Source organism: Egretta garzetta, unplaced genomic scaffold (genome assembly GCF_000687185.1).
Source record: "Egretta garzetta isolate BGI_Z169 unplaced genomic scaffold, ASM68718v1 scaffold419, whole genome shotgun sequence".
NCBI classification, from domain to species: Eukaryota; Metazoa; Chordata; class Aves; order Pelecaniformes; family Ardeidae; genus Egretta; species Egretta garzetta.
In genome coordinates this window covers 368,364-381,138 of record NW_009260777.1, presented here as the reverse complement: position 1 = coordinate 381,138, position 12,775 = coordinate 368,364, and the positions used below count along the sequence as shown (strand labels likewise).

Here is a 12,775-nt window from a genome sequence, read left to right as displayed (position 1 = left end):
TAGCTTTTAAGATCACCAAAATAAAATACAAAATATTCCCCTGTCAGTCTCTGGACCTCTGTTAATCTTCAGAAATTTTTAAGCAGTTCAAAGAAAGTAAAAAACAACAAGAACCCCACCCACAAAACCCAAGCAAACGTGACATTCTAACATCAATATGCTTGCAAATATATGCATACATATACCCTCACTATGATGAGAATCAAGGTTTACTCTCCTTAAAGAAATTTAATAACAATGAAATGTGTGAAGATTCAACTGGGATAGATAAAATATTTAGGAACTAAATTTAAAGACAGTAAAATTTTAATTTTAAAACTTTTAAACAGCCTTTAAAATTAAAATCAAGATCTTCTCACTGATTTAGGGTTCTTAAAGTATAAAAATGCTTCTGAATAAATATCGTTCACAAAAGCAGAAAGAACACTCATACAAAATGCACCACAAGACTTAATCAATGACCACAAGGGAGAATTAGATGAAGTCTCTCAAGTGCAGTAGTTAAATGCCTTTTGAGCTATCACCCTTTCTTTTAACACTGATTTATGCCTGAAGATGTGATTTGGATCACATGAAAAAAAAGCACCTTTTGATTGACCTGGAGTACCCAAAGAATAAGGATACCAAATTAACCGCATCCAGAATAGCATTATGTAAGACAGAAGTCTTCCTCTTTTGTAAGCTTGGCTGTACTAAGCTAAATCTGGGGTGTGGGGCATGAAGGAACTATAAATCCTGGGATTTTTTTTATTCTTTGACCAAAAGAAGGACAAGGTGTGGCTGAACAGGAGGAGGAAAGGATTCTGTTAATACAAAGCAGACAAATGTTTGGGGAAAGAGGTGATATTCTAAACTAACCCACAGGGCTGGCGAGCGTGATGGATAGGATACTCCTTGGATCCCATAAACATCCTGTCAATGTTGAGACGCTGTTGGAAAGGACAGCAGTATTCCTTAGAGCGGATCCTCCTCAGTCTAAAACATAGTAACTCACAATTTCCGCAGTTATTCCCCAAATATTATAACAATGCTTGTGAATTTTTTTAGTAATTATTATTTTTGCCTCTGGAATAAATCACTATTTGCCGAGTGTAAAGCAAGGAGGCTCCACACTCCATGTTTGCCATTTCACCACTTACCTCTTCGAACCACAGAAGACATACAACAGAGCTCAGGCACTTGAACATGTATTGTCTAGTAATGGTTTCATTTTCCATTTCTTTTTAATTGCTGGAATGCATTGGCACACAGGGGCAGCTAAGAGGTTAGTCCAAAATTGGAAGTGGCTTGTTCTTGACTAACCTCTTCTTCAGCGTTTCACACAAGTTCGGTGAGGCTGCCCACTGCAGAGCTCTGCTCCAGGCTACAAAATGAGCCTACCTGTTGCTGACAGCAGACAGCAACAATTTCTTATGCCAGAGTGCTGAAAGGGAGATAGTCCTGCCTTAAGGTCCAAACTGTGGTTTAGCCATCACCTCTGATGACAGCCATCATCTCTAACAAGTAGAATTCCTAGGAAAGACCACAGGACCCAAACATGACCTCTCAGCTTCCTTAGTTTTTATTTTTTTTGTCCTAAGGCCTCCCTAGTTTGTTAATACCTACAGCTTTTCCCAGCCTTTCCCTTTCGTTCTAATACTCTCATTATCTGCTGTAAGTACTTACTTACTGACATACTTACTTACTTAAGGATGGGTTCCTTTTCTGGGGGGGCATCCCACTTTCTGAGAAGTGAATGGTGTGTAAAGAGACATACTGATTATGTAAATAAACTTATTCTGGATAGGGTCCATTTGCAACAGTATAACAAAACTATGTTCTGACAATTAGAAATACATTTAAATCAAGCCATTAAGGAAAGCTTCTCACTCAGATGATTCACTCAGGGCTAATTCCTCACAAACTTCTAAATTACTCTATTTAGTGGGAGCCTGCCTAACAGGGACTGAGGCAAAAAATTTGGAGTGCATTATCAGCTTGGCTTACACAGCACAGACCAACAACTTAACCCTGCACACACACACAAACCTCATAGAAAATAATCTTAAACAAGTGTTTACAGCAGGATCAGGATTATTTCAGAAAAAAAGAAAATTTCCGATTTTGCTGAGAGAATGGACTTAACACAGAAGTTGCTATAAACTCATAGTTCATTAATTCTCAAAAATAAATGTGATATAATAGACATTACCTATTCAATAAATTTGATGCAAGAAACAGACTATTTCTAACAAATTATGTATTTTTTATGTTGTACAGAAAAAATAAAATGCATTGATTATGGTCATAATGCTAAAAAACAGATTGGTCAGACTAATATTATCACAGAACCAGCAGAAAAATCCAACATGAGAAATGCTCACGTGTAATGGAGTAACTACCAAATTCCCCCAATACAGAAAACAAACCAATACCAGTAACAACAAAACCATCTCATTTTGTCACCTGCTCAAATGCTAATCCTACTGACCATGGTTGCCTCTTTCATCAATGGAGCCGAATCATCTGAACCTAAATTAATGGCCTTCCTTTCCACTCTATTAAGGAGCCTAAATCTGATGGCATGAATATCACTCCACTGAAAAACAGAAAGATAATTAACCCATCTCATCCTCAGAACAAATACCTGTAGTCCTGAGAAGGCAAATTATTTCTATGTTCAGCAGCAACACAGAGTCACTGGAACAGATTTTCCCTTTTGAATTGATCACTAAAGTCATCTGGACTTGTCACATAGCCTCTGACAGGACTGGGATCAGTTCTTGTGTACCACCATTGTAAACTAACACCATTAGCTTTGCTTACAGACCAAAGTGAGCCTTTAGATAGGTGCCACTTGAAACTCCTGGAAAAACAAAAGCAACTTGGCAATTTCGACAGCAAAGCATTAAAATAAAAAGTTTTTACTCATAGTCCACAAGGAAACTCCTACACGAATAACAGAAGCTCATGTATACACATTCCTAGGAAAAGTATGATTTGAATAGTAAGCCAAAATGCAGAGCTATCACACCTAGAAGTTACTAAAACTTAAAGTGTTAAAAAATAATGAACCCGTATAAAATGATAAACTTTACTGAATTAAAGTAAGCTTTACTGAATAAGTAAAGTTATTTTTATTATTGTTCTTTCCTTCTGGTGATAGAAAATCTGGTGTTCACATTTTCATTTTTCTAACAGTAAAGGCAAAAGGCACGGATCTTCCCAAGGGATGACTTCAGGAGGGGATGTGCTCATAATGCTGTCAGCTGTACGGAGAATTTAGCAGTCTGACTCATCAAAAGATACAATAAATGACAATTTATTTTTATTTATGCATATTATTCAGTATCCATCTATCAGTAACTTTTTGCTTTTGACCCGTTAAGTGAACGTCATTTCATAATGTGAGCATATGATGAAGAACCCTTCCCTAGAAGTTTCCCTGTTTTGTCTCATTCCAACAATAAACACTAACCATATCTAAAATTAAGTTGTCTAAAAATGTGAAAGATGCTACAGTTTTATCTTTAGTTAAGCTGAAGTGTCAGAGGTGTTCAAGATTTATTTTTAGTATAATGTCAAGCATTTCCTGGAAGCCATCTCCTCCCCAGGTAGTAATAGAGAACAAATTGGACTTTGATGAAAGCAATGGTTTGTGTAATAGTTGTCAAGAGCTTTCTGAATTGCTATAGCATGTGATGTATGTATACAATGTATCTTGATTTAACCAGCAGTGACTTTTATTAAGTTTAATTACTTCTCTCTGTGGCTTTCAGTTGAAGACTGTGTTAAAACAAAGGCTACTTCATGGAATAATAAAAAAAAATTACAAATATGTAGCACTTGCAAAACATCTGAAGTATTTTCTGAATTACTTAAGCCCAAATTCTCTCTTTACAGTCTTGTAAAATCTGACACCTTGCACAATTACAGCAATGAGTCCTAAAGGAAAGAGACTTATCAGATTATTAAAAAAACAGTCTTCAATATGCTTTTTGGGCAATTAATACCATACTTAATTTCTACTGTTATTGTTTAATCTGTACTGTCAGATAACACATCTTTTAAGTCAGTGAGTACTGTTGCTCCCTTTTAGGCACACCTGTATGAAATATTTGTGTTAATTATTTTAATTAAAATCATGAGCAATTTTGACATTTAGAACTTCAGTTTCTTCTTTTTAGCTTCCTTCTGGGGCTTCGTGCTCTAAAGATCTCAAGCAGAAGTGATTCCTGTACTTGAACGTGAAAGGCAGACATAAATAAATGCTCGAAATTAAAATACTAAGAACAACTCAGGTGGGAGTACAAATAAACACCAAATAACCTTAAGTGAGCATCATTCCTATTATGAATGCAATAGTTTGGCAATCCTAGGACACAAAACAACTGAAAAATTCTAAGACTGAATATTAACTACAAATATGATAGAAAAGGCAACACAGACTTCCAAACCAGATTAATATTGGGACTCTTTCATTTTTAAGTGCAAGGAAAAGTTTTGGAAATAACCCAAGCTAGTACCTCAAAAAAAATTAAAACAAACTACAAGTATCAGCTGCTCCATGACCACATCCTGAGGACACAGTTGTCTGTTTCCAAACAATGACACGGACTCAGATGTCCTATTAATAAAATGTAATGAAAGGTCAAGATCACATTTTTGTAATAACTTCTAAATCTCTGTGTGTTTGAAATAATCCCTTCTATGGTCAGGTACTTTAGTTCAAACCAAACATTATTAAAGTTTTGACATGACTTAATATGAGTTTGTTCAAAACATACAGATATTTTAAAAACTAATAAGCTGTGAGGAACATAGACGTTACTTTAAAATCTAAAATTAGGAAAGCGACTTTATAATTTGCAGGGTTCAATTCTGACCAGTTCTCTAGATGATTTCTGAGAAAACAGTAATGAGCCACATGGCTGGCTTAAAATTTCAGACAAAGCTAAGATGATCTTCTTTGGCAATCGTCCCAATGGTCTAAAATGCATTAATATCAAAAAGCTGCATTCATTATTTGACAGGTGGGAGTGTGTTAAAAGTGAATTTGTTGAAAGTTTAAATTACAATTTTTTTTGTATCCTAGATAAAGCCTACAAACTACAGTCACCATGAAAACACAGGGGGTTTTATACCTTATCGATGAGATTGTCACTGTGCAACTTAACCCATGGCACTGGTCAGAAAATTTTTGTAACTATCTTAGAAGTCATAATGCTGCTCAGATTTCATCTCAGCACCCACCTTACACCCTAGAGAGGGTGGGGTTTACATCGCCTTCTTTAAATAAGAGAAGATAACATGGAATGAAAAGCAAGAAACATAGATCTAATATCTGCATTTGATCAGTACACTCCATCCTCCCTTGCATCTGATATCCTTTTTCTAGTTTTCATCACCTTTTACTTCCCCTGTTACCTGCCCACTTGCACCTTGGCTCATACCCATGGTTGGAATTGAAATTATCCATCATCCTTCTGACTGCCCAGCCCCAGTGGTTGCAGTAAATTCAAATCCTGGGTAGCAGAGATTTGTAGGCGCAGCTTTTCTTCCTTCCTCAGTTCTGTGACACAATTCGAGCCCCAGTAACAGCAGCAGCAGAGTAGCTGTAACCTGCCCTAGCTGATATGTGGCTGGAGCAGACAGCAGACCCCTCAGAGCTTAACGGGTTTTTGCTTTAGTTTCATTTTTCTGCCAAGATTTCAGATTCAAATCACAGAAAAAAACAGAAAGAAACAAAACATACTCATTATCTTTAATAAAGGCTCTTTCTGCGATTCCTTCCAGTCAGTATCAGGAAAAGAAACACACATGGTGCTCATGGTGTCCACTTCAACATTACTGTGCAAAAAGTAGATCTATGAATCGGGATGACATGTAGGAAAAGAAACACACATGGTGCTCATGGTGTCCGCAAAAAGTAGATCTATGAATCGGGATGACATGAAACAGATGGGGAAAAATAACCATGAACTGTCTGGCCTAAACAGTATTGTACAGGCTCAACTTGTTTATGTTCCTCACTCTCAAACACTCTACCTGTTCTCTGCAGAAACAACATTCATCACCAATTGTTCAGGAAAACACAGCCCTTTTGGTCTAGCTGGGAGTCAAGGGATCTGGGTTACAGTTGATGTTTAGTCAGACTTCTCTGGAGTCCTGGAAGGACACTTTACCATTTCCCATTTTCCTTTCCTCTAGCAAGACTTCTCTTAATTACTTACTTAGCGATGCTAATTATTTAGAGAGAGAGTTTGAAAGCACTGAGAGCAAGGTGTCCCAGAGCTAAAAGTTATTCATGTTGTACACCTTTAATCACCAATAAAATCCAGTATTGACTCATTAATAAATAACTGGTCATTTTTCTGATTATAAGATTGCTACAGTTCTAACTACAATGTATCACAATGAGGCAAAGCTAAAAAGAAAATGCTGCATATAATTTGGAAATCTAGAAGCCCTCTTCCCATCAGGACAGATGTACAAATATGAACAGCCATGTTTGAGATATACCAGGTAATCAGCTATTTATATTTTATATAGAGATTCAAGACAAAAAGCAACTGGTTCTGAACTTTATTATCATTACTTCATTATCGTAGGTAGGTGGCAGAGTAAGCATTTCTTGTACATTTTTTTCAGCTAGATTTCTTTCTAAATGGCTGTTGTGCCACTGCCCAGAAGCTCTAAAAGCAATGGAGACAGAATAAGAAAGATCATGCAGGTAATGGGACCAAGGATAAAAAAAAATAAATATCAAAAATACTTTAGCTGATAAGTTCATAGTTATCTATAAACAGAAGATGGGGATGCATAAAACACAGCATCAGTCTCTTTCGCTAATCCTGTCTCAGAGTAACAGTGCAATCTGCATATACGTTTCTACTAATCAAATATTGAAACAGCTCTCACCACATCATGCTACGTTTCCTGTCAGTCATCATCGAATTGACAGTTGTCTCTTTGGGGTAAAATGAGACTGCGTGAGACATTGGAGATAAGTTTATCTGATAAAACACTGCAGAGTGCCAATACACTCGTTATTGAGGTATTCAGTTGTTTGCATTACTTGAGAACAATGTCCCTAAAATGTCTTTCTGAATATTAATGTATCACTTGTTTAAAAAAAATGGACCAAACCCAGGCATGCCAACTATTAAAGAGAGGGGTGGGAGAGTGTTCCAAGCCAACAGCCTCTCCAAATCTTCCTGCTGGATGCATTTTGGCTTGTTCAACTATTCATAATATATATGAAAATTTCTGGAGGAAAGGCATCTCAATTTTTGTATTGCTCCAATGGATGATTTGACACAGTATTCCAAAAGGGATAAAAATAAAAGTGTTGGTATGTAACCTATTTGTCCAGTATGGAGACAAAAAGGAGAGCCAGTCTGCCACTCAGGAGTGCTGGTATGGCATGCTGGCGTACACAGCCCATTTTGAAAGCCTATTTGACATCTCATAATAAACAGCAGGCTTTACAGCATGCTGAGACATTAAATTTATTCAGATTTTTCTGGAGCAAATGGAAACACGAGAGTCAGGGGACTTACTTTCTCTAAATTCCTAACATTAAGATGAAATTCAGTGTTAAACAGCAGGAAACAAAAGGGGGAGCTGTTACCTCTCCAAGCCTCCTCATTGCTGTTCTCTATTATCACCTGCTGCTTAGACCTCTGCTTCTACTGAGGTGGAAAGGGACATATGTAATAGAAGCGGAGCATACCTCTGCCCTCATGCTGAGGCAGATACCTAACAGAACATGGAAGATAAACAGCACTTTCTCTTCTCTCCCTGGAAAGGTGAGAGTATGCACATCATGCTGGAACACAAAGACATTCTCGATTCTGGACAACCATTAGGGGAGAAAGAAATGAAATGGATGTGTGGGGCAGAGGATGAGAATTGAAAAGAGGATGAGGGAACTAACAACAGAAAAAATGCAGAAAACAAGGATGGGATGTCTGACACTGATGTGGGCTTCAACAGAATGATGAAGTGCCTGTGCAGGCCAATACAGCTAAAATGAAAAGGGAAGGTGCCAGCATTTTCATAATGCTAGGAAGGAACAGTGGGTAGTTTAGGATAGCACAAGCTAGACTATTTGTAGAGATTAATCCAAGTATGAAACAGAGTTTCTGCAATAAGGCTGGAAAGGAAGGAAAAGGGTGGAATATACACTGAGAAAGACGAACAAACAAAATGCTGGTGTCTATGTGTGTGGGGTAAAGAAGAAAGTAGAAGCGTCAAGAACAGTGCCAACATTCCAAGCAATAGCAGAGTGGGGTTATTTATCGTGACAGCTAGGGAGTGGGGATGGCAGGGCTCCCGGGGACGAGGAGTTCAGCATTCCGCCGTGCCGCAGACAAACCAACGGACGCATGGGCAAAATGCCTGGGAAGGTGAAAGAACTGATTCTAAATGAGACGGTGGGGGTCAAAGGCAGAGGAGTCTGTTTGGAAGCCATCAGATGCAATGGAAATCAACAGATGCAACTTGTTACACCATAAAAATTGGTAATGGGACCCTAGCAGAGACAGAAAGAAAATGTTTTGCCGTTTGCACTGGCTGCATGCGCTGAAGTGTTCTGCGCTTAACTAATGCCGCCACTATTCATGCTGGCCTCCTACAACTCAGTAACAAGTGGCACACATACTCATGAAGTGTAGTGCCCATCAAAATCAAGAGCAGTGTCACGTGCAAAGCACAGCAGACCCCATAGAAAGTGAGGGTAATGTTTTTACATGTCTAAAACCAGCTTTGCTTCATATATCACCCATTAAGCATTTCCAGCATAATAATTACCATTGCAAAGAATAAAAACTTGGGCCCAGCAGGCTTTTCCCATAGGAAAACTGGTCAGCTAGTTCAGACTGCTTTTCTTCCTGTCACATACCTATTAAATGCTCTAGACTGTTTAATGTGATAAAAGTGTCTAGACTGTTTTTTGACTGAAAGCTTAAAGAAGAGAGTTCTTTGCCCTTGGCTAGCAAACCCCTTTGCTCTTTTCTCAATAAGCACAATAATGTTCATGCTGTACTTCTGCAGACCACACTTTCTGCATACACACAATAAATGCATTTCTGGTATCTTTATAAATCTGAGATTTTAAAGATGAGTTCAGAGAAATGTGAAGAATATACACACAGTATATACATGCAATACTGTATAGTGTTGCTTTACAAGGAAAAATCTGGAGCTTAGAATCAAAGTGCAGATGTTGTTGAGGAAAATATGACAGAGCACCTCTCAGAGCCCAGTGAAGAAAAGCAGAAAAATAACTGAAGAAGCTCTGTTAAGATTGATAAAGAGCAAGATGCTTTGCTGAAGCAGGCAGTAAAGGTATAGTTTAGGCAAGAAATCCCAATGGGCACATCAAAAGAAGTGTTACCACGTGTGAATTAGTGCATTCATTTGTTTGCGGTCCCTAGTTGCCCTAAGTCTTTAGCAGCTGCTTATTTTTGTATAAGAAAACTTCTGACATAATTACAATCACTCTAAACTTAGATGCAAGTACACAATTTATACTAAAAATATCTCTGGCAGTGAAATTACCCAGTTCAACTGGTACACACCCTTTAGCCTTTTCTTTTTAGGCTCTATAAATCTGCATCTGTGCAGAGGGTCGTGGTCAAGGAACAGGTGCAACTGATTCTTGTCAGCATGTGTGACTTGCATGTTGGAAACTAAGCTGCATACCCTGGAAAACGCTTGAGAAGAAACACTATCCCTGGATGCCACTCATTGTAGCTGACTCCCATAGGAAATACAACTTGTCAAAATAATTAATGGACAATGAGATGCGACAGAAACATCACTTTAGCACAATCACAACTGGATTATCAAATCATGTATCAAAGTCTCACTTCCCATCTTCCTGTACCCCATTTGTTCCCACAGTAGTCTTAACATGCTGAGGATAGTTTTTTGTTTAAAATGCTCTTCATCCTCATCCAAGACCCTAACTAACTTTTGTTCTCTGTGATCAGTCAGGGGAGTTGAAGAAGAGACAACTGACCACTCCACAGGGAAACAACTAAGGGCTTGAGAATAGCTATGGGAAGATTGTTCCAAGGAAAGAAAATGTCAGCTTTTCCAGAATTAAAAAAACTGTGGGCAGAAAGATCTGTACAGTAAAAGGTAGTGGCCCACCACTGAGCACTTCTGGTTTCCATTCTCCTTAACATACTATTTTTCCTGAGCAAGTCACAATGTTCCCCTTTGTTAAAAGCAAGAATGGGGTTTTTCAGCAGTGTTTTTTGAAGCACTTGGATACTATACAACTACACTATACAATGGAGAACAGACCAAACAAGGTGCCAATGTCTAAAATGAGTCTTCTATGAAATAACTATGCATACAAGTTGAAAGCTTGGATCAGGAAGGTTGCACATTGGGGGTTTTTTGCTTGTTTTCTTAAAACAAATACTAATATAGGTTTTGTATCAAAACATCTTTCCTTTTGTCAGCATACTCTTCTGCAAGCTTTGTTTCTGTACAGTTCCCATCCATGTCAGAGGGTGCTTTGCATAACCATGGCACTGCTGAATTAAATCCCTTCTTTTCTCTATATATGCACAGTTCCTTTGGGCATCTGAGTGAAATGGCACATGTAGGCAAAAGGGAATAGGCCCAGCTGGTGTTTCTCTGGAAAGCCCCATGCCATCCCAAGTAACAGAGTGGTCTGCAAGTTGGGTTTTTTTTATGCTGAGCAGCTGGCAGAAGCCTCCTGAAAGCAGGCATCCAGGCTGTGCTTACTGAGATACCAGGCAGTTGGCAAGGTTTTTTTGGATCGGAGACAAAAGCAGTACAGGGAATAGAGAGGCTACTGCTTCTCCTGAAACAGAAGTGGCTGGCACAGAAGCAGAAAGAACAGATTTTACAGTTACAGCTTTCCCTTCCGAAGTTGCATTTATACTGTTTTCTCCAAAATCTCGATAGCATGAGCTAGTTGAGGGTTAATCAATAACACTGTTCACTGCAGTATGCAAACTAACATGCAGAAAGATTTTTGTGTAAAAAAGTGTGAACTGTGCCCACCTCAGAGTATTAAGGGCATAGATACCTATTAGCTTTGTAAACAGGCAGAGCAGTGGACACCACTGTCCCCAAGTTAATTGTTACCAGCGTTTGCTGGAGACAGCCACTTATCAGAGGTAACCAGAGTAACCTAACTGCAGCAAAAACAGGAAAATGCAACACACAGCTGCTGGTTCAGAGTGCCAGCAAAAAAGGAGCCCTTTCAGCGTGATCAGGGATGATAAAAGGAGATGTCCAACTCCCTCTCACTGAAAAGAGCAGTCCTACCGCTCACTTCTACTTCCTTTTGGATGATCCAATTCCTGCTAGCTCAAGTGATCCCAGCTTAGCCAGTTCATCTCTGTATGGTGGTGGAAAGCTATTCACTTGTCATTTTCTGCTAGCTTTGCGCACTTTATCCTAGTCACACAGGAGTCGAGTCACGACCAGAACCAGCATAAAGGACAGACTGGCCGTGTGTGGCTGAGAGAAGCAAAGGCACCAACTTTTTTGGTGGCAGCAAACTGCAATACTGGGCCAGCCAAGCTGGTCTCATACACGCTACTGGGAAAGACCACTGTGATTTTGAAAACTGGTTTACTTTGAGTACGCTTTCTCTCAGCATCAACTCTCTGTGGTCCATTTTGTCAGGACTGTTGGTCGGTCTGATCTACCAATTCTCAAGTTCGCTGTTTCTGTAAATTTTACAAGAGACTTTCAAACTCTGCTTTAGGTATAAACTTACCTGTTTACAAAAGCATTTAAGAAATTGCTTGCTGTATTGTAAAAAAGCAAACCCACAGCCCAGAGCTACAAGCTACCATAGCTGATAATTTGAAACATTTTCAAGAGCTACTTTTTTTTTTTTTAAATAAATCCTGTGTGAACATAAAGAAACAGATAGCAGAACTATTAAGCTGAACAAAGATGAACAAAATTTATTCTTGGTTTGGTTTTGAACCTACTGTTAAAGAACCACCTGATTTTAAAGTTGAAGATATCAATACCTGAAAGTCAGGTTGAATATAAGATCATGCAAGTGCTGGATGTGATAAGCAGAGAAACTGCACTTTCTTTTGGAAATCCAAATTCACACACAAGATAAGAAGGAATAAGTTACTCAGACAAACCCATCACTATGGCAGAGCTATCAGATGTAGGAAACAAAGGCCACTCTTTTGGAGCTTCTGTAATGGACGGTACTCTGTTACAATTAAAAAAAAAAAAAAAAAAAAAAAAAAAAAAAAAAGAATCAGACTTCCTTTCGCTTTCAGCCTGGGTCCTGATGGGCACAAGGTAATGTCATTTCTATCCAAACATGCCTTTCTTCAAAGGTGTGGCTTTGTTTTGGAGTGGAAATATGAAATCAGGATATCAACCAGGTTGATATACCGGGATAAAAACTGCCACAAGATCCAAAGCTAACAATAAGGCACAACTACAAAGAAGAGCTCCGGCTGTGCTACCTGAACCCCTATGACTGCAGTTTCCGGCATGTGCCACAAATTGAACTCTAGGAACACAAAATCTAATCAGCAATACTACACCGCAGAGCAAAGCCACCTACTCTGTAATCATACCTGTGCCTGAAATTAAGACATGTCCCCACAGATCTGCTTTAGAGATGACATGCCACGAGACAAGTTCACTCAATGTTGTTTACAAAAATATTCTTGAGAAAATGTGTGTTGCATCTTTAAAATGTCAGTGAATGTTAAACAAGAATACAAAAAAAATTATAAATGAAGATTTCCCCCCACCCCCTTTT

The 12,775-nt window shown here is 38.5% G+C and overlaps 1 protein-coding gene across 6 annotated transcripts in view; it reads right to left on the bottom strand.

Moving 5' to 3' along the window:
- PLCB4 (phospholipase C beta 4) overlaps nt 1-12,775 on the bottom strand; it is a 194,689-nt gene that overhangs the window by 101,947 nt on the left and 79,967 nt on the right. For 3 of the 6 annotated variants that reach the window (XM_035901739.1, XM_009646359.2, XM_035901743.1), the window contains exon 1: nt 1,140-1,219. The exons of 2 other annotated variants lie outside the window; for them this stretch is intronic. In XM_035901739.1, coding sequence (XP_035757632.1) covers nt 1,140-1,161 — 22 coding nt within the window. In that variant the 5' untranslated portion in view covers nt 1,162-1,219. Of the gene's footprint in view, nt 1-858; nt 893-1,139; nt 1,220-12,775 lie in introns of those variants that run through there. One more of the 6 variants, XM_035901742.1, reaches the window with a different exon arrangement.